Source organism: Scyliorhinus torazame, chromosome 6 (genome assembly GCF_047496885.1).
Source record: "Scyliorhinus torazame isolate Kashiwa2021f chromosome 6, sScyTor2.1, whole genome shotgun sequence".
In the NCBI taxonomy this organism is placed as follows: Eukaryota; Metazoa; Chordata; class Chondrichthyes; order Carcharhiniformes; family Scyliorhinidae; genus Scyliorhinus; species Scyliorhinus torazame.
Window position 1 is genome coordinate 312687389 of NC_092712.1, and position 26931 is coordinate 312714319.

Genomic DNA, 26931 nt, shown 5'->3' on the forward strand with positions numbered 1-26931 from the left:
CCAGAGCGAGCGAGAGAGAGAGCCAGAGCGAGCGAGAGAGAGAGCCAGAGCGAGCGAGAGAGAGAGAGCCAGAGCGAGAGAGAGCCAGAGCGAGCGAGAGCCAGAGCGAGCGAGAGCCAGAGCGAGCGAGAGCCAGAGCGAGCGAGAGCCAGAGTGAGAGAGAGCCAGAGCGAGAGAGAGCCAGAGCGAGAGAGAGCCAGAGCGAGAGAGAGCCAGAGCGAGAGAGAGCCAGAGCGAGAGAGAGCCAGAGCGAGAGAGAGCCAGAGCGAGAGAGAGCCAGAGCGAGAGAGAGCCAGAGCGAGAGAGAGCCAGAGCGAGAGAGAGCCAGAGCGAGAGGGAGCCAGAGCGAGAGAGAGCCAGAGCAGCCAGAGAGAGAGAGCAAGAGCGAGCCAGAGAGAGAGAACAATGAAATGTACAGCACAGGAACAGGCCCTTCGGCCCTCCAAGCCCGCGCCGACCATACTGCCCGACTAAACTACAATCTTCTACACTTCCTGGGTCCGTATCCTTCTATTCCCATCCTATTCATATATTTGTCAAGATGCCCCTTAAATGTCCCTATCGTCCCTGCTTCCACTACCTCCTCCGGTAGCGAGTTCCAGGCACCCACTACCCTCTGCGTAAAAAAACTTGCCTCGTACATCTACTCTAAACCTTGCCCCTCTCACCTTAAACCTATGCCCCCTAGTAATTGACCCCTCTACCCTGGAGAAAAGCCTCTGACTATCCACTCTGTCTAGCCCCTCATAATTTTGTATACCTCTATCAGGTCGCCCCTCAACCTCCTTCGTTCCAGAGAGAACAAACCGAGTTTATTCAATCGCTCCTCATAGCTTATGCCCTCCATACCAGGCAACATCCTGGTAAATCTCTTCTGCACCCTCTCTAAAGCCTCCACATCCTTCTGGTAGTGTGGCGACCAGAATTGAACACTATACTCCAAGTGTGGCCTAACTAAGGTTCTATACAGCTGCAACATGACTTGCCAATTCTTATACTCAATGCCCCGGCCAATGAAGGCAAGCATGCCGTATGCCTTCTTGACTACCTTCTCCACCTGTGTTGCCCCTTTCAATGACCTGTGGACCTGTACTCCTAGATCTCTTTGACTTTCAATACTCTTGAGGGTTCTACCATTCACTGTATATTCCCTACCTGCATTAGCCCTTCCAAAATGCATTACCTCACATTTGTCCGGATTAAACTCCATCTGCCATCTCTCCGCCCAAGTCTCCAGACAATCTAAATCCTGCTGTATCCTCAGACAGTCCTCATCGCTATCCGCAATTCCACCAACCTTTGTGTCGTCTGCAAACTTACTAATCAGACCAGTTACATTTTCCTCCAAATCATTTATATATACTACAAAGAGCAAAGGTCCCAGCACTGATCCCTGTGGAACACCACTGGTCACAGCCCTCCAATTAGAAAAGCATCCCTCCATTGCTACCCTCTGCCTTCTATGGCCTAGCCAGTTCTGTATCCACCTTGCCAGTTCACCCCTGATCCCGTGTGACTTCACCTTTTGTACTAGTCTACCATGAGGGACCTTGTCAAAGGCCTTACTGAAGTCCATATAGACAACATCTACTGCCCTACCTGCATCAATCATCTTAGTGACCTCCTCGAAAAACTCTATCAAGTTAGTGAGAGAGCGCCAGAGAGAGCGCGAGACAGAGCCACAGCGAGAGAGCCAGAGGGAGAGAGCGAGCCAGAGAGAGAGAGAGAGAGAGCGCGAGACAGAGCCACAGCGAGAGAGCCAGAGCGAGAGCGAGCCAGAACGAGAGAGAACCAGAGTGAGAGAGCAAGAGCGAGCCAGAGAGAGAGAGCGAGCCAGAGAGAGAGAGAGAAAGAGAGAGAGAGAGCCAGAGAGAGAGAGAGCCAGAGAGAGAGAGAGCCAGAGAGAGAGAGAGCCAGAGAGAGAGAGAGCCAGAGAGAGAGAGAGCCAGAGAGAGAGAGAGCCAGAGAGAGAGAGAGCCAGAGAGAGAGAGAGCCAGAGAGAGAGAGAGCCAGAGAGAGAGAGAGCCATGGAGAGAGAGAGAGCGCGAGAGAGAGAGAGAGAGCGCGAGAGAGAGCGCGAGAGAGAGAGAGAGCGCGAGAGAGAGAGAGAGAGAGCGCGAGAGAGAGAGCGAGCGAATGAGCCAGAGCGAGAGAGCCAGAGAGAGAGAGAGCCAGAGAGAGAGAGAGCCAGAGAGAGAGAGAGCCAGAGAGAGAGAGAGCCAGAGAGAGAGAGAGCCAGAGAGAGAGAGAGCCAGAGCCAGAGAGAGCCAGAGCCAGAGAGAGCCAGAGAGAGAGAGAGCCAGAGAGAGAGAGAGCCAGAGAGAGAGAGAGCCAGAGAGAGAGAGAGCCAGAGAGAGAGAGAGCCAGAGAGAGAGAGAGCCAGAGAGAGAGAGAGCCAGAGAGAGAGAGAGCCAGAGAGAGCCAGAGAGAGAGAGAGAGAGAGAGAGCCAGAGAGAGAGAGCAAGAGAGAGAGAGAGCGCGAGACAGAGCCAGAGCGAGAGAGCCAGAGGGAGAGAGCGAGCCAGAACGAGAGAACCAGAGAGAGCGAGAGCGAGCCAGAGAGAGAGCGAGAGCGAGCCAGAGAGAGAGCGAGAGCGAGCCAGAGAGAGAGAAAGAGGGCGCCAGAGAGAGGTGAGAGGGCGCCAGAGAGAGGTGAGAGGGCGCCAGAGAGAGGTGAGAGGGCGCCAGAGAGAGAGCGAGAGAGAGCCAGAGAGAGAGAGCCAGAGAGAGAGAGCGAGAGAGAGAGAGCGAGAGCCAGAGAGAGAGAAGCGAGAGCCAGAGCAAGAGAGAGCAAGAGAGAGCAAGAGCGAGCCAGAGAGAGAGAGAGAGCAAGAGCGAGCCAGAGAGAGAGAGCCAGAGAGAGAGAGCGAGAGCCAGAGAGAGAGAGAGAGAGCGAGAGCCAGAGAGAGAGAGAGAGCGAGAGCCAGAGAGAGTGAGAGAGAGCGAGAGCCAGAGAGAGAGAGAGAGCGAGAGCCAGAGAGAGAGAGAGCGAGAGCCAGAGAGAGAGAGAGAGCGAGAGCCAGAGAGAGAGAGCGAGAGCCAGAGAGAGAGAAAGCGAGAGCCAGAGCGAGAGAGAGAAAGCGAGAGCCAGAGCGAGAGAGAGCAAGAGCGAGCCAGAGAGAGAGAGCGCGAGAGAGAGAGCGAGCGCGCGAGAGAGAGAGAGCGCGCGCGAGAGAGCCACAGCGAGAGAGAACCAGAGAGAGAGAGAGAGAGAGAGAGAGAGAGATAGAGCCAGAGAGAAAGCCAGAGAGAGAGAGAGGGCGCCAGAGAGAGGTGAGAGGGCGCCAGAGAGAGGTGAGAGGGCGCCAGAGAGAGGTGAGAGGGCGCCAGAGAGAGGAGAGAGGGCGCCAGAGAGAGGTGAGAGGGCGCCAGAGAGAGGTGAGAGGGCGCCAGAGAGAGGTGAGAGGGCGCCAGAGAGAGGTGAGAGGGCACCAGAGAGAGGAGAGAGGGCGCCAGAGAGAGGAGAGAGGGCGCCAGAGAGAGGAGAGAGCGAGAGCCAGAGAGAGAGAGAGAGCGAGAGCCAGAGAGAGTGAGCGAGAGCCAGAGAGAGAGAGCGAGAGCCAGAGAGAGAGAGCGAGAGCCAGAGAGAGAGAGCGAGAGCCAGAGAGACAGAGCGAGAGCCAGAGAGACAGAGCGAGAGCCAGAGAGACAGAGCGAGAGCCAGAGAGACAGAGCGAGAGCCAGAGCGAGAGCCAGAGAGAGAGAGCGAGAGCCAGAGAGAGAGAGCGAGAGCCAGAGAGAGAGAGCGAGAGCCAGAGAGAGAGCCAGAGAGAGCGAGAGCCAGAGAGAGAGAAAGCGAGAGCCAGAGAGAGAGAGAGCAAGAGCGAGCCAGAGAGAGAGAGCAAGAGCGAGCCAGAGAGAGAGAGCAAGAGCGAGCCAGAGAGAGAGAGCAAGAGCGAGTCAGAGAGAGAGAGCAAGAGCGAGTCAGAGAGAGAGAGCAAGAGCGAGCCAGAGAGAGAGAGCAAGAGCGAGCCAGAGAGAGAGAGCAAGAGCGAGTCAGAGAGAGAGAGCAAGAGCGAGCCAGAGAGAGAGAGCAAGAGCGAGCCAGAGAGAGAGAGCAAGAGCGAGCCAGAGAGAGAGAGCAAGAGCGAGCCAGAGAGAGAGAGCGAGAGCGAGCCAGAGAGAGAGCGAGAGCGAGCCAGAGAGAGAGCGAGAGCGAGCCAGAGAGAGAGCGAGAGCGAGCCAGAGAGAGAGCGAGAGCGAGCCAGAGAGAGAGCGAGAGCGAGCCAGAGAGAGAGCGAGAGCGAGCCAGAGAGAGAGCGAGCCAGAGAGAGAGCGAGAGCGAGCCAGAGAGAGAGCGAGAGCGAGCCAGAGAGAGAGCGAGAGCGAGCCAGAGAGAGAGCGAGAGCGAGCCAGAGAGAGAGCGAGAGCGAGCCAGAGAGAGAGCGAGAGCGAGCCAGAGAGAGAGAGAGAGCGAGCCAGAGAGAGAGAGAGAGCGAGCCAGAGAGAGAGAAAGAGCGAGCCAGAGAGAGAGAAAGAGCGAGCCAGAGAGAGAGAAAGAGGGCGCCAGAGAGAGGTGAGAGGGCGCCAGAGAGAGGTGAGAGGGCGCCAGAGAGAGGTGAGAGGGCGCCAGAGAGAGGTGAGAGGGCGCCAGAGAGAGGTGAGAGGGCGCCAGAGAGAGGTGAGAGGGCGCCAGAGAGAGGTGAGAGGGCGCCAGAGAGAGGTGAGAGGGCGCCAGAGAGAGGTGAGAGGGCGCCAGAGAGAGGTGAGAGGGCGCCAGAGAGAGGTGAGAGGGCGCCAGAGAGAGGTGAGAGGGCGCCAGAGAGAGGTGAGAGGGCGCCAGAGAGAGGTGAGAGGGCGCCAGAGAGAGGTGAGAGGGCGCCAGAGAGAGGTGAGAGGGCGCCAGAGAGAGGTGAGAGGGCGCCAGAGAGAGGTGAGAGGGCGCCAGAGAGAGGTGAGAGGGCGCCAGAGAGAGGTGAGAGGGCGCCAGAGAGAGGTGAGAGGGCGCCAGAGAGAGGTGAGAGGGCGCCAGAGAGAGGTGAGAGGGCGCCAGAGAGAGGTGAGAGGGCGCCAGAGAGAGGTGAGAGGGCGCCAGAGAGAGGTGAGAGGGCGCCAGAGAGAGGTGAGAGGGCGCCAGAGAGAGGTGAGAGGGCGCCAGAGAGAGGTGAGAGGGCGCCAGAGAGAGGTGAGAGGGCGCCAGAGAGAGGTGAGAGGGCGCCAGAGAGAGGTGAGAGGGCGCCAGAGAGAGGTGAGAGGGCGCCAGAGAGAGGTGAGAGGGCGCCAGAGAGAGGTGAGAGGGCGCCAGAGAGAGGTGAGAGGGCGCCAGAGAGAGGTGAGAGGGCGCCAGAGAGAGGTGAGAGGGCGCCAGAGAGAGGTGAGAGGGCGCCAGAGAGAGGTGAGAGGGCGCCAGAGAGAGGTGAGAGGGCGCCAGAGAGAGGTGAGAGGGCGCCAGAGAGAGGTGAGAGGGCGCCAGAGAGAGGTGAGAGGGCGCCAGAGAGAGGTGAGAGGGCGCCAGAGGGAGGTGAGAGGGCGCCAGAGGGAGGTGAGAGGGCGCCAGAGGGAGGTGAGAGGGCGCCAGAGGGAGGTGAGAGGGCGCCAGAGAGAGGTGAGAGGGCGCCAGAGAGAGGTGAGAGGGCGCCAGAGAGAGGTGAGAGGGCGCCAGAGAGAGGTGAGAGGGCGCCAGAGAGAGGTGAGAGGGCGCCAGAGAGAGGTGAGAGGGCGCCAGAGAGAGGTGAGAGGGCGCCAGAGAGAGGTGAGAGGGCGCCAGAGAGAGGTGAGAGGGCGCCAGAGAGAGGTGAGAGGGCGCCAGAGAGAGGTGAGAGGGCGCCAGAGAGAGGTGAGAGGGCGCCAGAGAGAGGTGAGAGGGCGCCAGAGAGAGGTGAGAGGGCGCCAGAGAGAGGTGAGAGGGCGCCAGAGAGAGGAGAGAGAGCGCCAGAGAGAGGAGAGAGCGCCAGAGAGAGGAGAGAGCTCCAGAGACAGGAGAGAGTGCCAGAGACAGGAGAGAGCGCCAGAGACAGGAGAGAGCGCCAGAGAGAGGAGGGAGAGAGAGCGAGAGCCGGAGAGAGAAAGCGAGAGCCGGAGAGAGAGAGCGAGAGCCAGAGAGAGAGAGAGCGAGAGCCAGAGAGAGAGAGAGCGAGAGCCAGAGAGAGAGAGAGAGCCAGAGAGAGAGAGAGAGAGCCAGAGAGAGAGAGAGAGAGCCAGAGAGAGAGAGAGCCAGAGAGAGAGAGAGCCAGAGAGAGAGAGAGCCAGAGAGAGAGAGAGCCAGAGAGAGAGGGAGCCAGAGAGAGAGGGAGCCAGAGAGAGAGAGAGCGAGTCAGAGAGAGAGAGAGAGAGCCAGAGAGAGAGAGAGAGAGCCAGAGAGAGAGAGAGAGAGCCAGAGAGAGAGAGAGCCAGAGAGAGAGAGAGCCAGCGAGAGAGAGAGCCAGAGAGCGAGAGAGAGCCAGAGCGAGAGAGAGCCAGAGCGAGAGAGAGCCAGAGCGAGAGAGAGCCAGAGAGAGAGAGAGCGAGTCAGAGAGAGAGAGAGAGAGCCAGAGAGAGAGAGAGAGAGCCAGAGAGAGAGAGAGAGAGCCAGAGAGAGAGAGAGCCAGAGCGAGAGAGAGCCAGAGCGAGAGAGAGCCAGAGCGAGAGAGAGCCAGAGCGAGAGAGAGCCAGAGCGAGAGAGAGCCAGAGCGAGAGAGAGCCAGAGCGAGAGAGAGCCAGAGCGAGAGAGAGCCAGAGCGAGAGAGAGCCAGAGCAGCCAGAGAGAGAGAGCAAGAGCGAGCCAGAGAGAGAGAACAAAGAAATGTACAGCACAGGAACAGGCCCTTCGGCCCTCCAAGCCCGCGCCGACCATACTGCCCGACTAAACTACAATCTTCTACACTTCCTGGGTCCGTATCCTTCTATTCCCATCCTATTCATATATTTGTCAAGATGCCCCTTAAATGTCCCTATCGTCCCTGCTTCCACTACCTCCTCCGGTAGCGAGTTCCAGGCACCCACTACCCTCTGCGTAAAAAAACTTGCCTCGTACATCTACTCTAAACCTTGCCCCTCTCACCTTAAACCTATGCCCCCTAGTAATTGACCCCTCTACCCTGGAGAAAAGCCTCTGACTATCCACTCTGTCTAGCCCCTCATAATTTTGTATACCTCTATCAGGTCGCCCCTCAACCTCCTTCGTTCCAGAGAGAACAAACCGAGTTTATTCAATCGCTCCTCATAGCTTATGCCCTCCATACCAGGCAACATCCTGGTAAATCTCTTCTGCACCCTCTCTAAAGCCTCCACATCCTTCTGGTAGTGTGGCGACCAGAATTGAACACTATACTCCAAGTGTGGCCTAACTAAGGTTCTATACAGCTGCAACATGACTTGCCAATTCTTATACTCAATGCCCCGGCCAATGAAGGCAAGCATGCCGTATGCCTTCTTGACTACCTTCTCCACCTGTGTTGCCCCTTTCAATGACCTGTGGACCTGTACTCCTAGATCTCTTTGACTTTCAATACTCTTGAGGGTTCTACCATTCACTGTATATTCCCTACCTGCATTAGCCCTTCCAAAATGCATTACCTCACATTTGTCCGGATTAAACTCCATCTGCCATCTCTCCGCCCAAGTCTCCAGACAATCTAAATCCTGCTGTATCCTCAGACAGTCCTCATCGCTATCCGCAATTCCACCAACCTTTGTGTCGTCTGCAAACTTACTAATCAGACCAGTTACATTTTCCTCCAAATCATTTATATATACTACAAAGAGCAAAGGTCCCAGCACTGATCCCTGTGGAACACCACTGGTCACAGCCCTCCAATTAGAAAAGCATCCCTCCATTGCTACCCTCTGCCTTCTATGGCCTAGCCAGTTCTGTATCCACCTTGCCAGTTCACCCCTGATCCCGTGTGACTTCACCTTTTGTACTAGTCTACCATGAGGGACCTTGTCAAAGGCCTTACTGAAGTCCATATAGACAACATCTACTGCCCTACCTGCATCAATCATCTTAGTGACCTCCTCGAAAAACTCTATCAAGTTAGTGAGAGAGCGCCAGAGAGAGGAGAGAGCGCGAGACAGAGCCACAGCGAGAGAGCCAGAGGGAGAGAGCGAGCCAGAGAGAGAGAGAGAGAGAGAGCGCGAGACAGAGCCACAGCGAGAGAGCCAGAGCGAGAGCGAGCCAGAACGAGAGAGAACCAGAGTGAGAGAGCAAGAGCGAGCCAGAGAGAGAGAGCGAGCCAGAGAGAGAGAGAGAAAGAGCGCGAGACAGAGCCACAGCGAGAGAGAGCCAGAGCGAGATGAGAGGATGTAGTCATTTTATCACATTCCACCTGAGCAGAACAAACGATTACTGTTCCCCGCCCTAAAAAACTAGAGATGATCAAAGGTTGCACACGAAAGCTCTAACAGGATGGTTTTGAGAGATGCAGGTACAGGAAGAGGGCAGGTTTGAATTGGTCAATTATTTATTTATAAGGGTCATCGCCCACACTACAGAATTCACAAAGATTAAATGATTCAAAAGAGCATCTGTGATGCTATCTGCAACCTCGAGGCAAGCACATCAAAAGGAGAAGCTCTTTTAAAAAAAAAAAATAGTGTTAAAGTGCCACGAGAAAGCTTTTACGCAGGGAGAGTATTCCGCTAGCTTCAGATTAACCTGGAAATGAAAAGCAAAACATTGCAGAAAGTGCTGGAAAATCCCACCTTTCATTTTTGCTCTCACTGAGGCCTGCTGAGTATTTCTTAGCGCTCCGTCCTTGTGACGGAAATCCTGGATTTTGTGTGCGTGCAAATTTTGCAAATCCTGGATTTGCACCCGTGCCAATTTTGCTAACATGTCCAACCCGCATCCTGCCGCTGTGTATGAATTGTGTCAGTGTTCAAACTAAACGCCACTTATGATTATCTGTGGGAGGTATTGGGACGGTTGGATTTGGGCGGGGCTTTATTGACTGGGTCAGGTTGCTGTATCAGGCTCCTGTGGCAAGCGTATGGGCGAATAGGACAACATCGGACTATTTCAGACTGCACAGGGGACGAGGCAGGGATGCCCCCTCTCCCCACTGTTGTTCATGCTAGCTATAGAGCCGTTGCCAATTGCTCGGAGAGCCTCAAGGGCTGGTCTGGGCGGGGGGTGGGGGGGGGGGGGGGGCGTGGAGCACAGAGTCTTGGCTCTATGCAGATGACCTGCTTCTGCATGTATCGGACCCAATAGAGGGGCTGGAAGAAATCATGAGGATTCTAGGGGAATTTGGCCGGTTTTCAGGGTATAAGCTAAATAGGAGGAAAAGTGAGATGTTTGCGGTCCAGGCGAGGGGACAGGAGAGGCGATTGGAGGAGCTGCCGTTTAGATTAGTAGGGGGAAGCTTTAGGTACCTAGGCATTCAAGGGGCGCGGGAATGGGACCGGCTGCATAAATTAAATCTGGCCCGACTAGTTGACCAAATGAAGGACAATTTTCGGAGGTGGAACGCGCTTTTGTTGTCACTGGCTGGGAGGGTGCAGACGGTGAAGATGACGGTCCTCCCGAGATTCCTGTTCATGTTTCAATGTCTCCCCATCTTTATTCCCCGGTCCTTTTTTAAACGGGTCAACAAAGTGATCACTGGCTTTGTTTGGGCGGGAAGACCCCGCGAGTAAGGAAGGTAATGCTTGAGCGGAGTCGGGGAGAGGGCGGGCTGGCGCTGCCAAATTTAAGTAACTATTACTGGGCGGCGAATATAGCCATGATCAGGAAGTGGGTGGTGAGGGAGGGGTCGGCATGGGAGTGTATGGAGGCGGCTCCATGCAAGGGCACCAGTCTGGGGACGTTGGTAACTGCACCTCTGTCGTTCCCGCCGGCACGGTACTCCACCAGCCCCGTGGTGGTGGCGGCTCTGAGAGTCTGGGGGCAATGGAGGAGACATGTGGGAGCAGAGGGAGCATCGGTCAGGTCCCCAATTTGTAATAATCACCGTTTGCCCCAGGAAGTATGGATGGGGTTTCCGGATATGGCGGAGAGCAGGGATTGAGAGGATGGGGGATATGTTTATAGAGGGGAGCTTTCCGAATATATGAGGGTGCTGGAGGAGAAGTTTGGGTTGGTGAGGGGAAACAAATTCAGGTATGTGCAGGTGCTGGACATCCTACGTAAACAGGTGTCAATCAACCTTCCCGCTCCTACCATCAAGGGGGATTCAGGACAGGGTAGTTTCCAGAGGGTGTGTAGGAGAAGGGAGCGTCTCTGACATTTACAATTTATGGGGTCAGAGGAGACACAGACCGAGGAGCTGAAGCGCAAGTGGGAGGAGGAGCTGGGAGGAGAGACAGAGGATGGTCTATGGGCGGACGTGTTGAATAGAGTCAACGTGTCCGCAACATGTGCCAAGCTCAGCCTGATACAATTAAAGGTCATTCGGTCGTTCACCAGGTTCACATGACAGCGGCCCGGATGAGCAGATTCTTTGGGGTGGAAGACAGATGTGCAAAATGTGCAGGAGGACCAGCGAACCATGTCCACATGTTCTGGACATGTCCGAAGCTTAGGGGATTTTGGCAGGGGTTTGCAGATGTCATGTCCACGGTGTTAAAAACAAGTGTGGCCTCGAGTCCAGAGGTGGCGATTTTCGGGGTGTCGGAAGACCAGGGAATCCAGGAGGAGAAAGAGGCAGACATTCTCGCCTTTGCTTCCCTGGTAGCCCGGAGATGGATACTATTAGCTTGGAGGGACTCAAAGTCCCCGAAGTCGGAGACCTGGCTATCGGACATGGCTGGATTTCTCGGTTTGGAGAAAATCAAGTTCATCTTGAGAGGGCCACTGTTAGGGTTCACCCGGAGGTGGCAGCCTTTCGTCGACTTCTTCCCAGAAAATGAATCGTTAGCAGAAGGGGGGGGGGGGGGGGTTAGTTTAGATTAGAGTAGGGGGTTAAGAAAGGTGGGACCTGTAAGGGAGGGAGACAGCTTTTGCACTATGTTTATAGTTTCATGTACATTGTTTATTTTGTTATCATACCCAAAAAAAACTCAATAAAATGTCTATTAAAAAAAAACTAAACGCCACCTTCTGGATTCTTGGCAGGCTGCCAAGAGGATGGTCTAATAACGGTCCCACAACTCTCAGGCAGTACTTTTCCACAGCTAAACCGCTTGATATATATCATTTTCCCCACAAACTATTTCGCAAGGCAGGGCTGGGAAATAAAGAGAGCAGTAATTCTTCACTCCTTTTAAAAGATCAAAGAAAGACCGGAGGTCTTATCAACAGGAAGTGAGTTAAACTGTGACTGCTTCATGACCCACGTTACGGAATAATACTTATGAAAGGGAAAACGATCTTCTATTAATTCCACATGCGAAGTAAGGGCTTCATCATCTGCACATGGAATGGGCTGTTAGCTGAAAAGCAGGAAATAGTTGGTGGGGGTGAGGGGGGGGGGGGGGAGGAAGAGTAGGGATTGGGACTACTCAAGTTGCTCTTGCAGGGAGCAAACAGCAGCATGAGGATGGGCCAAATGGCCTCGTTCTGTGCTGTAACCATTCTCGGATTTTATTCCATACCATTTTATTCAGATGACCACTTGCACTGAAATGTATTCCCCCCCCCCCCCGGGTCAATCGAGGCATTTGAAAGCATCATCCATCCGCCATCTTGCTGAATGGTGGGCACAGCAATGCTCATGGGGAATCCGGAGAAGGTCTCCCAGCCAGAGAGGGCCAATTTCCCAGTCTTTGGGAAGTTGGGTGAAAGTGGAACCCTGTCCGTAAAAAGCCTTATGGAACAAAACGCCCAAATCGCCAGCCGTTCCGTCCCATTTGACGGAGATTCCAGAAGGTGGGAGGGGTGGGGAGGGGGACACGAAAGGTCATAATCGAAAGGAAAAAAAAAAACAAAAAACAAAAAAAAACAAAAAAAAAAAAAACTTAATTCACCCACCTCCTTATGCCGTAAATGTAACAGATCCCAACGACTTCAATCAGAACTATCACCAGAAGAGCCAAGGTCGCCGCATAGTCATTGAATATGGAGAACCAATAATTTCCTGACCCAATGTTAAAGACCAATCCGATAAGACAAGCTACAAGGCACACAATCCCTGCGAGAGAAAGTAGTACAGGGTTCAATGCATCGTAACTAAAACAATCCCCATAAAATATAACCACCCCATTATAGCTCTGATTTACTATAACCCACTGCTCAAGTCATTTGCAAAACTACATGAAACACCCTCTTTCCGGGCAATAATTTTGCAATCGTACAAATTATTTAAAAAAGGTTCAGCTAAACGGTACATCACCCTTTTCACATTGCAGGTTACAGTAAATTGTGAACATAAAACTGCAAAGAATGTAACTTGCCCCAAATTTCACCAGGTTCAGAGTGATGAAGCACAGACAGAAAACTGCGGCCGCCAATGCTTTGAAGGAACTCTGCAAGATTCGGCAGACGCACCGTAGCCCAAGCAGTTCTGTTTGTTTCACTTAGCCGTGGAACATGTTCCCAAGGGACCATTTTAACCCTGCTTGGCTGGTGGAAATTGGATGGATTGTTTTAATTGCCATGGGGTCTTACCTGTTTATAACCCACCATTTCCCCATCATCTTCTGAGAGGGGAGAATCGTTAATCCAATCCCAGGCCAGTTGATAATAGACACTAATACGTTTTTGATAATAGGTTTGTTCACGTAATGCAGCATTACGCACGCCTGCTTCCTACCCACCAACATCAGTAACCGAGCAGTCTCTCTTTACAAGTGCTCTAGGTACTTCACCAGTGTACCTTCGCAATATGATAACATACTAGGAAGGATAGCCACCAGGTTCTCCTTCAAATACTTAGAGGAGGCTCCCAATGGCATCAATGGGGCTCAAACAGGGGAGTGAGGTGTCTTTCCTACCAGCTCTAGCTAGTGCGAGGAGGAGCCAGGGCTAGAAGAGACCCAGAGAGGTCAACCTTCTTTAATGTTTCTACTTTTCCTTTCCTTGTAAAAAGTCAGGAGGAGCAGGAGTGCACTCTTGAGTTCACAAGGTTGTGGGTTCAAGTCCCATCTCAGGATTGAAGCTAAAAGTTCGACGGTTGACCCACCAGTCCAGTACGGAGGCGCAAGTGCTGCACTGAAGGTGCTGTCTTCAGACGAGAAATTAACCCACTTGCTCAGGTGGGTGTAGAAGATTCCATGGCCATTCCAAAGCAGGGACGTTATACCTGGTGCCTTGGCCAATATTCATCCCTCAACATCAACGTTGGAAAAAACAGATTACCGGGGCATTATTACATTGCTATTAATGAGAGTTTGCCGGGTGCAACTTGTCTGCTGAGTTTCCTACAATACAACAGTCACTCCAAAAGTACTTTAGAACCTTGTTACAGCATTGTTACAGAACAGGAGACCACCTGTTCGACCCTCATGTATGCACCAGATCTCTGAACGAGCAACTCGCCTGGCCCCCCCCCCCTTCTCACCAGAATCCTCAACATTTTTGGTGAATGGGTCTCAATAAGAGTCAGGTCACAGGCAGCAGAGCTTTTGCACAACCTCAAGTTAATCGGAGGGTACATTAAGAACCAGGAGCAGGAGTCAGCAATTCAGCCCCTCGAGCTCGCCAAGTCATTCAATACAATCGTGGCTGATCTCATCTCGACCTCAAATCCACTTTCCTGCCCGTTCTTCATAACCCTTCAACCCATTACTAATTAAAAATCTGCATGTGCCCTCCTTAAATTTACTCAAAGTCCCGGCATGCACCGCACTCTGGGGTAGCGAATTCCAGATACGTGATCCTTGGAGAGAAGCAATTTCCCCTCATCTCGGTTTTAAATCTGCTACCTTTTATTCTAAAATGATGACCTCTCGTTCTAGGTTGCCCCACAAGAGGGAAAAACCGCTCTACGTCTACTTTGTCAATCCCCTTTATATGGGAGACCAGCCGGGATTTCCCATCAGTTTGGGCTGAAACAGCTCCTAAAAACAAAACCGGGAGACCAGCTGGGACTGTGCGTTATTTCCTCCGAAATCTCCTGGAATTGGAAATGGCTGAAAGCAAACGATTTAAACACAGGAATAAAACCACTTGGGTGAACGTGTTCATAGAAAGATTTGCAACAATAACAGAATGAACTTGCATTCATATAGCGCCTTGAACATAACGGAACACCTCAAGGCGCTTCACAGGAACGTTATGAAGCAAGATACGACACCAAGCCACATGAAAAGCTATTAAGTCAGTGGTTGGTTAAGGGCATTTAATAATAATAATAATAATAAAAAGGGGGAAAGTGAGGCAGAGGGGTGTGGGGAGGGAATTCCAGACCTTCGGGCCTCGATAGCTGAAGGCACGGTTGCCAACTGGCGAAGCTGAAGAGGCCAGAATTGGCGGAGCGCAGATATCTCGAGGGTTGCGGGGCAGGAACGAAAGGGGAAGGAAAAAGACCAGCATGTTCCCACAGGAGATCTTTATATATAAACAAAAAAGATTCTTCACGATGGTTTATCAGCACAAAAGGGATTTTCCACACTTTACTTTTGTAGAAATGGACAATCATTTTGCAAAAGGTTAGCTTTATTATGTCCTGCAGCTCAGAGGACACCTCCACTGTAAATCTCTACAATCTCTGGCACAATACACTTACACCAACAGGAAATTCTCCCTCTCTGACATGCTGGTAATTGTCACTATTATTGGTTGGTGTTGAAACGCCCTCTTATAACATACTTGCTGCACAATTGTAATATTCTCAATCTCACCCACAGTGTATTAACTCATAAACTAGGCCAAAGTCAACCGCTATATCAGGAGGGGAATTGGCCATTATCTGCATCATGTCTGTTATCTGTGCCATCGTGACTGAGAGGCAGGCTATAAAACTGATAAGCGAATTGAGAAAGCCTGAAATCAGCAAGGAGTTACTTCCTCCTCCTCGGTGTTCAAAGAGGATGATGCCAGAGCTGGAATGTGGCAATCGGAGATTACTCTATGATCATGGACAGCAGAACCAGTTAAGTAGGTGCACTATGTTGGGGAATGGCCTTGTGCTGGCGTGTCTCACCTCAGGGGAAGTCCTGGCCTCTATAGCGGGTGCTGAGTATTGGTGAACACTGGGAATAGTCGGTGTGGCGTTGGGGAAGTTGTAACAGACTGCACAGGGGCACAGGAAGAAAAAGCTAAAGAAAAAAGGTGGGAAAGAAATCCCTATTTGTTCTTCCGTTGATTCAAAACGGTTGGGTCAGAAACTCAAGAACATGAGAAATAAAAGCTGGAGTAGATCATTTGGCCATATGCACTGGTGCTGGTATTCAACAAGACCATGACTGATCTACCTCTACTCCACCTTCCTGCACTATCCCCGTATCCCTAATTCCCACAGTATTCAAAAACCTATCAATCTCTCTTTCCTGAATACGCAACAGTGAGCATCCACAAACCTCTGGGGTAGATAATTTCAAAGGTTCACCACCCTCTGAGTGAGTCTTAAACGGACCCCCCCCCACTCCCGCCATATCTGCTTCAATCAGGTCAAACCTCATTCTTCCAATTTCCAGGAAATATAAGCTTACTCCAATAGGACAATCCCTTCATTCCTTGGAAACCACTCTGGTCAACCTTTGCTGCACTCCTTTTAGAGCAAGTGTATAATTTCTTAGGTACGGAGACCGACTGTACCCCACGTGCACTATCGCCAATGCCCTGTACAACTGTAGCAACACTTCATTACTCCTGTACTCAAACCCCTTTGTAACTATAGCTTAAAAAACACCAATTGCCTTGCTCGCTGTACCCAATGGTCATTTTCTGTGATTTAAGTAGAAAGATATGTTCCTTTGAATTCAGACATTCCCAGTCTATCATCCCAAACAATATTCTGCTTTTCTATTTTTCCCCCCAAACAATGCAGATACCACATCTTGCGTTCAGTATGCCAAGCGCTTGCCCAATCTGTCCATATAATAATAATAATCTTTATTATTATCACAAGTCGGCTTACTGCAATGAAGTTACTGTGAAAAGCCCCTAGTCGTCACATTCCGGCGCCTGTTCGGGTTCACAGAGGGAGAATTCAGAATGTCCAAATTACCCAACAGCAACTCTTCGGGGCTTGTGGGAGGAAACCGGAGCACCCGGAGGAAACCCACGCAGACACGGGAAGAAAATGCAGACTCCGCACAGAGAGTGACCCAGCCAGGAATCAAACCTGGAGCTGTGAAGCAACAGCGCTAACCATTGTGCTATCGTGCCGCCTGTACAGTATCTATCCCTCTACAGCAACATCACTCTGCAGCATATTGTCAGGAGCAGGTTCCCTACTCATTGAACCTACTCCTGAATAACATGTCACAAGCCAGGGATGGTAGACCAAATACAGGGAGGAATGGCTGGAGAACTAAATCAGGCAGATAAGCAAGAGTACATTAAATATACAACCGACCATCCAGATTATCATCTCACCTATCAACAGGCACCATCCAGATAACAGCTTATCTATAGTTTCACAAAGCTTTGAGACAGCACCACTAGGAATTAACTCAAGGTTGTAAAAAGTAGGGGTTGGATAGGGTGGACAGTGAGAGCCTTCTCCCGCGGATGGATATGGCTGGCACGAGGGGACATAACTTTAAACTGAGGGGTAATAGATATAGGACAGAGGTCAGAGGTAGGTTCTTTACGCAAAGAGTGGTGAGGCCGTGGAATGCCCTACCTGCTAGAGTAGTGAACTCGCCAACATTGAGGGCATTTAAAAGTTTATTGGATAAACATATGGATGATAATGGCATAGTGTAGGTTAGATGGCTTTTGTTTCGGTGCAACATCGTGGGCCGAAGGGCCTGTACTGCGCTGTATTGTTCTATGTTCTAAGTAACCAAGTAAAACAGGGGACTCGCCAGGTGATACAGAACTTGAATATTGCTGAATATTTGCAACTGTCGTGGACAAGGCCAGCATTTGTTGCCCATCCCTAATTGCCCTTGAACTGAGTGACTTACTAGGCCACTTCAGAGGGCAGTTAACAGCCAACCACATTAATTTGGATCTGGAGTCACATGTAGGCCAGATGCAGCAAGGACGGCAGATTTCCTTCTCTTAAAAGGAGGGCATTAGTAAAATATGTTTTTTTTTTTCCATCAATTGATGAGAGTTTCATAGTCACCATTACGAAGACGAATGTTTTAATTCCAGATTTTATTAATTGAATTTAAATCCTACTAGCTACCACAGTGGGATTTGAACCAGTGTCCGCAAAGCATTGACCAGGGCCTCTGGATTACTAGCCCAGTGACATTAACACTGTGCCGTCTTCTCTCCGCTCCCCCTTTTCAAAGTTTTTCATCTTGCACTCTTCAGGACAAATGCAAGAATACCAAACTACAAACAATTGAGATGACGGGATGCGGACTGATTGGCATATCAACTCTGATTGGCCGAAGCGTTGTCTTGTTGAAAGCAACAGGGAACTATAGGCTCCTCCAGCTCCTGGGTGTTTCAAAAAAGGTGGCTTGAACATATTCCATTCGTTTGCAGAGAATGGATTCTTGTGTGCGAATCAACGTCATTTCTAGCAAATGTAAATGAGCCACGTCACGAGCGCGACAGGTTATCGAAGTTGATTGTTAGTGTAGCTCTCGGCGCACTCAGGATTGTTCAGCAAGTGCTGCCCAGTCACAGAATCACAACTAGCAGTAAACAGCTTTGACAAAGAGTCATCCAGACTCAAAACGTTAGCTCCCTTCTCTCGCCACAGGTGCAGTCAGACCTGCTGAGATTGCCCAGTATTTCCTACTTTTGTTTCAGAATTCCAACATCCGCACTAATTTGCTTTTACCTACAGTAAATGCTTTGGGTTTTGCAAACACGGGCTGGTTGAGTACGTCTGTACGCTGCCTGCTGCAAACATCCAAAAGGAACATGCTATTTTGTGTGACCAGCTCATCACTGGGTTGTACAACCTACGTACCTGGCACGGCTTTTGGCAACATGTTTGTCTTTCCAGCAATAACCAGAGTACTTGTGAGAGATGTTCCATCTAATTCGTGGGTTAGTGATTTGGGGGGGGGGGGAAAGGGGAGGTGCAGGAGGTACTCCTGCCTGCCTAATATTCCATTAGGCTATTAGGCTAACGTTGGATCTTTATATTGGGGCCGTAACAATATACTTGGGGCAGGATGGCAGGCATACTGTTGTTGCTTACCAAGTTAGCATTGCTGGGGGGAGGGGGAAATTGAGTGATGTCCAGGCGTTTGAAAGGTCACAACAAACAAAGAGAGCTCCCATCTTGGGAGAGCAGGAGCTACATAATACTTGAAAGAACAGCAGCCCAGAGGAAGTCAATAGCGGGGCGGCCATAAATACACCTGTGGATAGAACTACTAAGGGCAAGGAAGGGAAGACCCCTGGAGGCCGAGTGTAGGAAATTCCATGAATAGGGTGGAGAGTGTATGGAGGATATTGCAAGCTTCCCCTTGATGGCAATCTTTGGAGACACGGGGGGGGGGGGGGGGGGGGGAAAGGTAGGCATGGGTAAGTGTTACAGCCAATTACACATCAGCATCATGATCCTCATGTTGTTTATCCCAACTGAAAACCCTTTCACGGTTGTATTTTGAATGTATTCTTTGCTTAGCTATCTGATTATCTCTCTAACCCCGTCTCCCTGTATTATTCCACGTTTTGAAAGCTGCTGAAGGTAAAAACAGCATTTGCTCTTCGAAGACTGCAATTGTTCGAACACTGCTCCTTAAGCGGGACTCTACCCATTCCTTTTTCCAAAAAAAGCACAACTCAATCGACGGTCATTATTTTGAAGATTTAAACCGATGGAATTGCAGTTAAAAAAGGGACCAGAAAACACAACCAGCTCAGCAGCGCTGAACCCCTCATGCCCCTGCCTCCCCCCCCCCCCCCCCCCACCCCCATAGCGGGGGGGGGGGGCTGCTGTTCTTCAGCACTGACATCCCCTGACCTCGGCGAGCACAGGTGACGGAGGAAGCCGCGGCAGAGGAATCTTACCTATCATGACCTCCCTTGGCAAGTACTTGGAAATGATCTTAATGTCACTCAGAGGGGTGATGACTCCCGCCGTATTGCCCAACATGCTGCCGATGCCCAACATCAGGAGCATTAAAAAGTACAAAATTGACCAGATCTGAGATGGTCCTGGCATGTTCACAATTGCTTCGGTGAAGACTATAAATGAAAGCCCAGTGCCTTCCGCAGCCTAGAGAAAGAGAAGGAAAACTCCATAAATATAAAAACATAAATAGATATAAACATTCGGTCCCAGTCCTGGGACCACACACATTCTGTGGACAGAGCTATTTCCATCCAGAATTCATTCAGCAACCCATCCCAAACTTGGTAGCTTTTCTCCTAGAGTGCAGTCGACCATGTAAGTACCTCCTCGTTATCTATTTTTATCCTATCCAATTTCTCCACTATCTCCTTTCCCGTGACGTTGGCAGTGTCCACTTCTTTAGCGATGACAGGTGCAAAGTAAATATTTAGTACCAGAGCCATGACCTCTGCTTCTCCCCGTCCCCAAACACTTTTTTCTTATCCATTACATTTGCAAAGGGCTGTTTGGGTTCCTTTGTGTCCACAGAATCATTATGGAGTAGGAGGCCATTCGGCCCCATCACATCCACACTGACTATCCCTCCCGCCTCTTACCCATTCACCTTTTTCAAACATCCAATTCCCTTTTAAAAGGCTTCAATTGAACCTGCCTCCGCCACATCCCCGTGTTACCGCTAATCTATTCTCAGGACACTCACTTTGATCCCATTATGAACATTTTCAGTTCCCCCTGTACTTAAGCAGTTACATGACTCCGAAGGAAGACAAACATTCTAACCTCGGAGTTTGTGACTCCCAGGGGCAGTAATGTAGCTGAAAACCCGAGAACTGCCTGACTTATTCGAGGAATCAATGGGATCCGTAAAGATCCCAAACTCCCCCCAGTTCAGCCTCCAGTTATTCTTAGTCAGGATTTCAGCTCCATTATTGAATCATAGAATAGAATCATAACATTTACAGTGCAGAAGGAGGTCGTTCGGCCCATCGAGTCTGCACTGGCCCTTGGAAAGAGCACCCTATTCACGCGCAGACCTCCACCCCATACCCCATTCTCACAACCCAGTAACTCCACCTAACCTTCTTGGACACGAAGGGCAATTTATCATGGCCAATCCACCTAACCTACACATCTTTGGACTGTGGGAGGAAACCGGAGCACCCGGAGGAAACCCACGCAGACACGGGAAGAACGTGCAAACTCCACACAGACAGTGACCCAAGCCGGGAATCGAACCTGGGACCCTGGAGCTGTGAAGCAATAGTGCTAACCATTGTGCTACCGAGCTGTCTCGAATGGGCTCCTCCCGCACTGGAACAATTCTGTAAGTACAAAAGGCAACCAAAGAGCCTTTAATATGGGTAAGGAAAGGGTATTCAGGAAAGCAGGAATTCTGGAAGTTCACATGAAATAGCAGCCCTGTCATAGCAAAATGAAAACATTTGAAGTAAAGTCAAGTCAGCAGATGACCATGGGCTGCATTCCCCTTTGAGGGGGAGCTGACTGGTGGTGATTTAACCCGAGGGTCACCACACCTCAGGCGAGGGGCAAGGTTGAGAAGGCAGAGCCTTCATGAATAACTTCAGCTGGCAGGGGAATTGAACCTGCCCTCTGGATCACGAACCAGCTGTCCTGCCAACTGAGCTAAAAGCAAGCACATCAAAGCAACCTCATGGAATTTTGCCAGCTGGATTTGCCTTCCTGGGGAAATGAGGGGTTGTTAGTCTGGTGTCCACAGCTCTGTCTCACGGGGTGGGGAGGATGCTTGCAGCCCCCTCCTGTGCTGGCACCAGGCTAAAGAAAACAAGATGCCCTCCAGATCGAAAATCGCTAAACCCTGCCGCGGTGTTTGGCCATCTCATCTGGGGAAGGGGTTATCGATAAACCTCATCATCCCAAGGCTACAAATGGTGTGGGGGAAGGGGCACAGCCAGCAAATATCACTGTGCAGCATTTAAACAACCTGGCTGGTGAGGACACCTTAAAATGGCAGCACTTACTTACCGTGTCCAGGTGAGATTGTAGGTCGCAGGTTTCAATCTGTGAAGCAATTGTTGCAAACTTGTCGGATTGTGTTGCATTCAGGAATGACATCCACTTATCCAGAGTTTCTGTATTTACTGCAGTTTCCTCTAGGTCAAATGTGTTGGTTAGAAGTAGCCTCATCCTGTGAATCAGATACACCATTAGTCAGTTCCAAAGGTAAGCAATCCAAATGGTTTCCCATATTAGAACAATAGTCAACCAGTAACTAGGGAGTGGTTACTAAACACTAACATACTGTTAGAGACAAGATAAAGCCAAGGTCTTCTTCTAACTGCCTTCTTGATTAGATTGCACACACCAAACACTTTCTCGTGTCTGTCATTTCTATTTCAACTTTATTCAGGTGGGAGTGGGTTTAGAGTTGATCTGAGTGTTTCGGGGTGAAGGTGCCATAATATTCTTTAAACATGAAAAAAGGATGAACAAACTGCGTATCATTATCAGGAGGGGGAACGGACCATTTGTCTAATCCTATCAGTTTATCCCTCGACTCCTTTCTCCCTCGTGTACGGTATGACTGCGACTGCTTTGCATTCATTCCGCTGTCGTCTGCAGTTTGGGACTGTGGGTGTAACATCGCCTGGTAACCAGGTCCAGGTGACGGGGACTACGGCTCGGATTCTCTGGAGCGCTCTAGGCTCTGTGGCATCCACCTATTCAACGGCGTTTGGAGCTCAGGCAAAAGTATCCCCAGGCACCTTATAGCCAAGTGACCCACGAGAACCCAAGTACCGAGTTTGGGTTACGGGCAAATACACAGGAAACTGGATGGCCGTTGCCACAGCCACATTTAAAGTGGATATGAAGGTTTGTGCGCACTATTTGCTGGTAGATGCCATTTACCACGTTTACGGGTAAAATGGTAAAATTCATATTTTTGTGGTGTGGAGATTTTGCTTAAATATCCTGGGTTGGAGGGGGAGGGGGGGAGGAGGAGAGGGAAGATGGGGAACGGCAGCATTTAATTGCTGCCAAGGGCCTCGAGACAACTTTGGCGTGCGTGGACTGGAGTCACATGTAGGCCAGATCAAGTAGCTACACACCAGCTTACTGTCCCTAAGGGACGAGAGTTGGGGTTTCCTGGTCCCAGCTCAGAGACGACCAGATTTTGGCATCGCCGCAGCTGCCCGAGATTCGGTCCAGTAACAGCTCCATATTTAAGCATGCTGCCCAGAAGCGGGCGGTAACCGGAAGGAAAATCTAGGCCTCAATCTTCCATCTGCCTTTCCTACTTTCTCCAAGCTGAACGTTGCCAAGTTACTCTCTCTCTCTCTAGGACCCCCATGGCTGAACTTGCAGGAAATGATCAACTATTCTCCTGAATACGGCGTAACCGGGAGTCACTGTGTATCCCACCCATTTATTCCCCATCCACCAACATCCATTCTATAAACAAAAATGATCTGAAAGCCCCCATTTTATTTGTAGTTGCTCTGGGGTATAAAACATGGCGCACTCAACTCGAGTGTTCACTAGAACCACTCACCATCTCTTTCCTGTCAGCTTGCCCGACACCTTATGTACGTGAAGACACTGAATAGCATTGTCATCAAGCACAAGATAAAAATAAGGAATGCTCTAACAAAACATGTGTCAATTATGTTAGGATCACACAATATATTGACAATTATCCACCGTCACAATATTACATAGGATGACATGGGGATATGCACAGAAACAGGCTATTCGTCCCAACCAGTCCATGCTGGCTTTAATGCTCCATTTGGCCTTCCTCCCATCTTTTCTCATCTAAATACATCTTCATAAAACTCCCTATTCACTGCCCCCCCCCCCCCCCCCCCCCCCCCCCCGCAAACCTCACTCCAATTCCCCTTAACTGCATCGACACAGTTCATTTCAATCACTCCCTGTGGCAGCGATTTCCACATTCTCACCACTCTCTGGGTGAAGGCGTTCCTTCCGAATTCCCAATTGGGTATCTTGGCAACTATCTCATATTGATCACCTCTAGTTAGGCCCTTCCCCAAAACAGAAAACGTTCCCTCATTCGGTGCTACAATTTGTACTTTTTTAAAAATAAGACCCGCATGATGTCACCCCCCTCAGCCTCTTTTTAAAAACAAGATAAACCCAGCCCGTGAATCCTTTACCAGTATGTACACTCTATGTTTCTGGTATCATCCCTGTAAATATTGTCTGCACCCTCTCCAGTGTCTAGATATCCTTTTAATAATAGTGCGACCGGAACGGCACTCCCAATGTTTGATACATATTGAGCACAACTTTCCTATTTTTCAATTTTGTCCCTCTGGAAATCCTAGCGCATGTTTTTAAAAAAATATATAGCCTGTGGTACAACTTTCAGTGATTGATGGATTTGTACTCCCGAGATCTCTTTGCCTCACCCAAACTTGACCCTTCCAAGTAATAATTCCCAAACTTGATCCTTCCAAGTAATAATTGACCTCCGTATTATATTTTTCCTACAAAAATGCACTAGCTCACATTTTTCTGCGTTGAACTTAATTTGTCAATTATTTGCCCGTTCTGCAAGTTCATTGATGTCCTCCTGTAATTTGTTTCAGTCCTCCTCCAGGTACTGATGTCACCCCCCCCACCCCCACCAATCTGATGTAATTCGCAAATTTAGAAAATGAGTCTTCGGTTCAAAGTCCGAATCAACAGCGCTGGTGCCAGGACGGATTGTGGTTGAACATTACTTTCAAACTTCCGTCACTCTGAATAACTTGCTCTTGATTCCCACTCACTTGAAGCCAGCTAGCAATCTATTTTGCCACCTGTACCCCGACTTCACATTCTTTGACCTTATTCCTTAGTCGATTACGGGGCACCCAATCGAGGGCCTTTCCAAAGTCCAGATCCACTCCCCCACTATCTCCCCCCAAAATCCAGCCAGGTTGGCCACGGTGTTCTCTTTTGAAACCCATTCTGACTATTCACTGTTCTATTTTCTTGGTCATAGTAACATTTCTGGGATTCCCATTCGATCCAGCTAATTCCTGCTCATCATCACCAAGCTCCCTGAGTAAATTTTCTGCTAGGTTAAAGTGTCAGTCCAGTTGTCCGATACATGCTTTGCTATTATGTAATCATTTTACAGTTTATTTCCGTACATTTCTATATTAACAGTTAAAAATAAACCTCAGTTCTCAGGTTTCTCAAGGCATGTTATGTAATAGAGGCACTCAGTTTATTGATTGCGATGAGATCAAACTACAAAGATAATGCTTTTTAAAACAATTAAAATGGTACATAGAAACACAGAAACAAGAGGAAGCCATTGAGCCTGTTCCACCACCATTCAAGGAGACAGTGGCTGGTCAGTCACCTAGCTCCAAATACTCGCCTTTCCTCCATGTCCCTTAATACCTTTGGCGAACAAAAATCGATCAGCTGCAGTTAACAAATTAACAATTATTTGAGCATCAATTGCCATTTGTGGGAGAGTGCTCCAAATCTCTACCACCGGTTGCATGTTGATTGGTCCCAGATTTCACTCCCGGAGGATTTGGCTCTAATTTCTTGATTATGTCCCCTAAATCGTAGACTCCCTGGCCACTGCAAACAGCTTCTCCCAATCAGCCTCATCTGTTCTGCTTAATACCTTCGCTGTTTGAACAAATGACCCCTTAAGCTTTCCAAATTCCAGGGAATACAACCCTCGTTTGCTTAATTTCTCCTTAACCCTTAACCCTTGGAGTTCAGATTACCATCAACAATTTCCTGATTCTGTTACATTGAAGGGAGTGTCCTCAATTACATATTTTCTCATTTGTTTTTGGGACATGGGCAAGGTGGCATTTACTGACACATCAGGTGCCCAGAGAAGGTGATGCTCGACCTTCTCTCTGAAACATTGCAACCCTTGTATTGAGGAAATGTCCACTGCGGTGTTGGTCCAGCAGTTATGAAGGAAGAGTGTCATATGTCCCAAATGAGGACGGTGTGTATTAATGGTGTTAACGCAAAAGGCTTCACCTGTGGACACCCAACAGAATCAGAGATCCACAGGTTCCTAGGCTCCAAAGTAAAATGAGCCCTGAAAAGCTATGGTGGTCCCACCATAATCCCAGCAGGAGGGTAGGTGGAAGGACCCGTTGTGTCGAGATGCAGGCTCTGCCAACCCTGTGCAAGGTTAAGTGTTGCCAATGGGTTACAGCGAGCTGCAGGATCTCGAGCATTAGGAGTTTTTTCTTGCCCGACTTGAGAACCGGTATAATACTGGAGACCATGCGCCAAGTGGCACGAGATGCCCAGCAGGTGAGTGAAAATAGGCATTCACTGGTATTGCTCAACCAAACTAGAGAGATAACCTTTCTGCAACAATTCCCAATTGGTCAAGGCCTCCCACCTAGAGGTAGGCAGACAGAGCGCCACCCTCGCACCATCACAATCCCTCTGATCCCATGGATTAGCAGTGCGGGGGGGGGGGCTTTTAGTTCTGGGATCATGGTCCCAAGGCTCCCTCAGAGTGGAGGTTTTTGGCCGTCAAAAGGCCTGAACTAGGAAAGGTTTAATTAAACAGTGGGTGTTTGAGAGTATTTCATCACTGCTCCCGCAGACACTTGCCTTTAAAAAGGTTCCAAAAGTACTGGATACATCATGGTGTGCGCGAGATGCTACACAACGTCGCCTCTTTTTAATGTAGTCCAAAATTTGACACAGAAACTTTAAAATGTTATTCGTATCTTCTTGAAGTACTGTTATTAATAGATTGTTGCAGGGCAGCACGGTGGCGCAGTGGTTAGCACTGCAGCCTCACGGCGCCGAGGTCCCAGGTTCGATCCCGGCTCTGGGTCATTGTCCGTATGGAGTTTGCACATTCTCCCCGTGTTTGCGTGGGTTTCGCCCCCACAACCCAAAAATGTGCAGGGTAGGTGGATTGGCCACACTAAATTACCCCTTAATTGGAAAAAATGAATTCGGTAAAAAAAATTTTTTTTAATTAATAAATTGTTGCTGATATTTCATGTTTGGGTCACTTGTGTAAATATTATATACTACCAAATAAGGATATATTTATTTTATGATCTTCAGTGTATATGAGTATATACTTATTGCCCCCCCACCAAATCAGCGACCCCACTGAATAAACAGATGAGTCGATCGTCACAGTTCCAGATTACCAATTGGTTTCCTTGTGGAGTTCATGGGGAGCTGCCAAGAGCAGATACGGGCATTCCCAATAGAATTAGCTGGGGCTGGGACAGGGCAATGAGAAGGCAGGTCTGCCTAGCCCTCGAGCTTACCGGACATAGCGATCAATGTGTGGAGTTTGCACATTCTCCCCGTCTGGGCGGGTCTCACCCCCACAACACAAAGATGTGCAGGGTAGGTGGATTTGCCGCGCTAAATTGCCCCTTAATTTGGAAAAATAAACATTTAAAAAAGGAATTTAGGACATAGGAACACCAGGAACAGAGGAGGAGGCCATTCAGCCCCTCAAGCCTATTCCACCATTCAATGAAATCATGGCTGATCAGCAACCTAACTCCATATACAAGCCCTCCCCCACCATTGTCCCACATCCCTTAATCCCTCTAGCTAACAAAATCTATCAATCTCAAATATAAAATTCACAATCGATTTCGCATCAATTGCCACTCATGCACGAGAGTTCCTAACCTCGACCACCCCGTGCGTGTAGAAAGTTTTTCCTCATTTCATTCCTGACAGGCTAGGCGCCAATGGTTACACAATATCCTCTGAATCCAGACTCCCCAATCAGTGGAAATATTTTCGCGGTGGACCTTAACATCGCGAAAACTTCAATCAAATCACCCCCTTGGCTTCCCCAAAAGGAGAGAAAACAAATCCAGTTTTCAGTAATATGGCCTCGATTTAAACTCTGGAGTCCTTCTGGTAAATCAACCCCTTCCAAGGCCAAAATCTTGGTCCAAAGGTGTGGTGCCCAGAACTCTCCCCAGTGACTCCAGCTGTGGTC

At 49.9% G+C, this 26931-nt stretch overlaps 1 protein-coding gene across 2 annotated transcripts in view; it reads right to left on the minus strand.

Moving 5' to 3' along the window:
* The window catches only part of LOC140425602 (sodium- and chloride-dependent transporter XTRP3A-like), a 78695-nt gene that overhangs the window by 18453 nt on the left and 33311 nt on the right, over positions 1-26931 (minus strand). For both annotated transcript variants that reach the window (XM_072510088.1, XM_072510087.1), the window contains exons 7-9: positions 20964-21126; positions 18896-19103; positions 11831-11990 (exon numbers count right to left, since the gene is read on the minus strand). In XM_072510088.1, coding sequence (XP_072366189.1) covers positions 11831-11990; positions 18896-19103; positions 20964-21126 — 531 coding nt within the window. The remainder of the gene's footprint in view (positions 1-11830; positions 11991-18895; positions 19104-20963; positions 21127-26931) is intronic.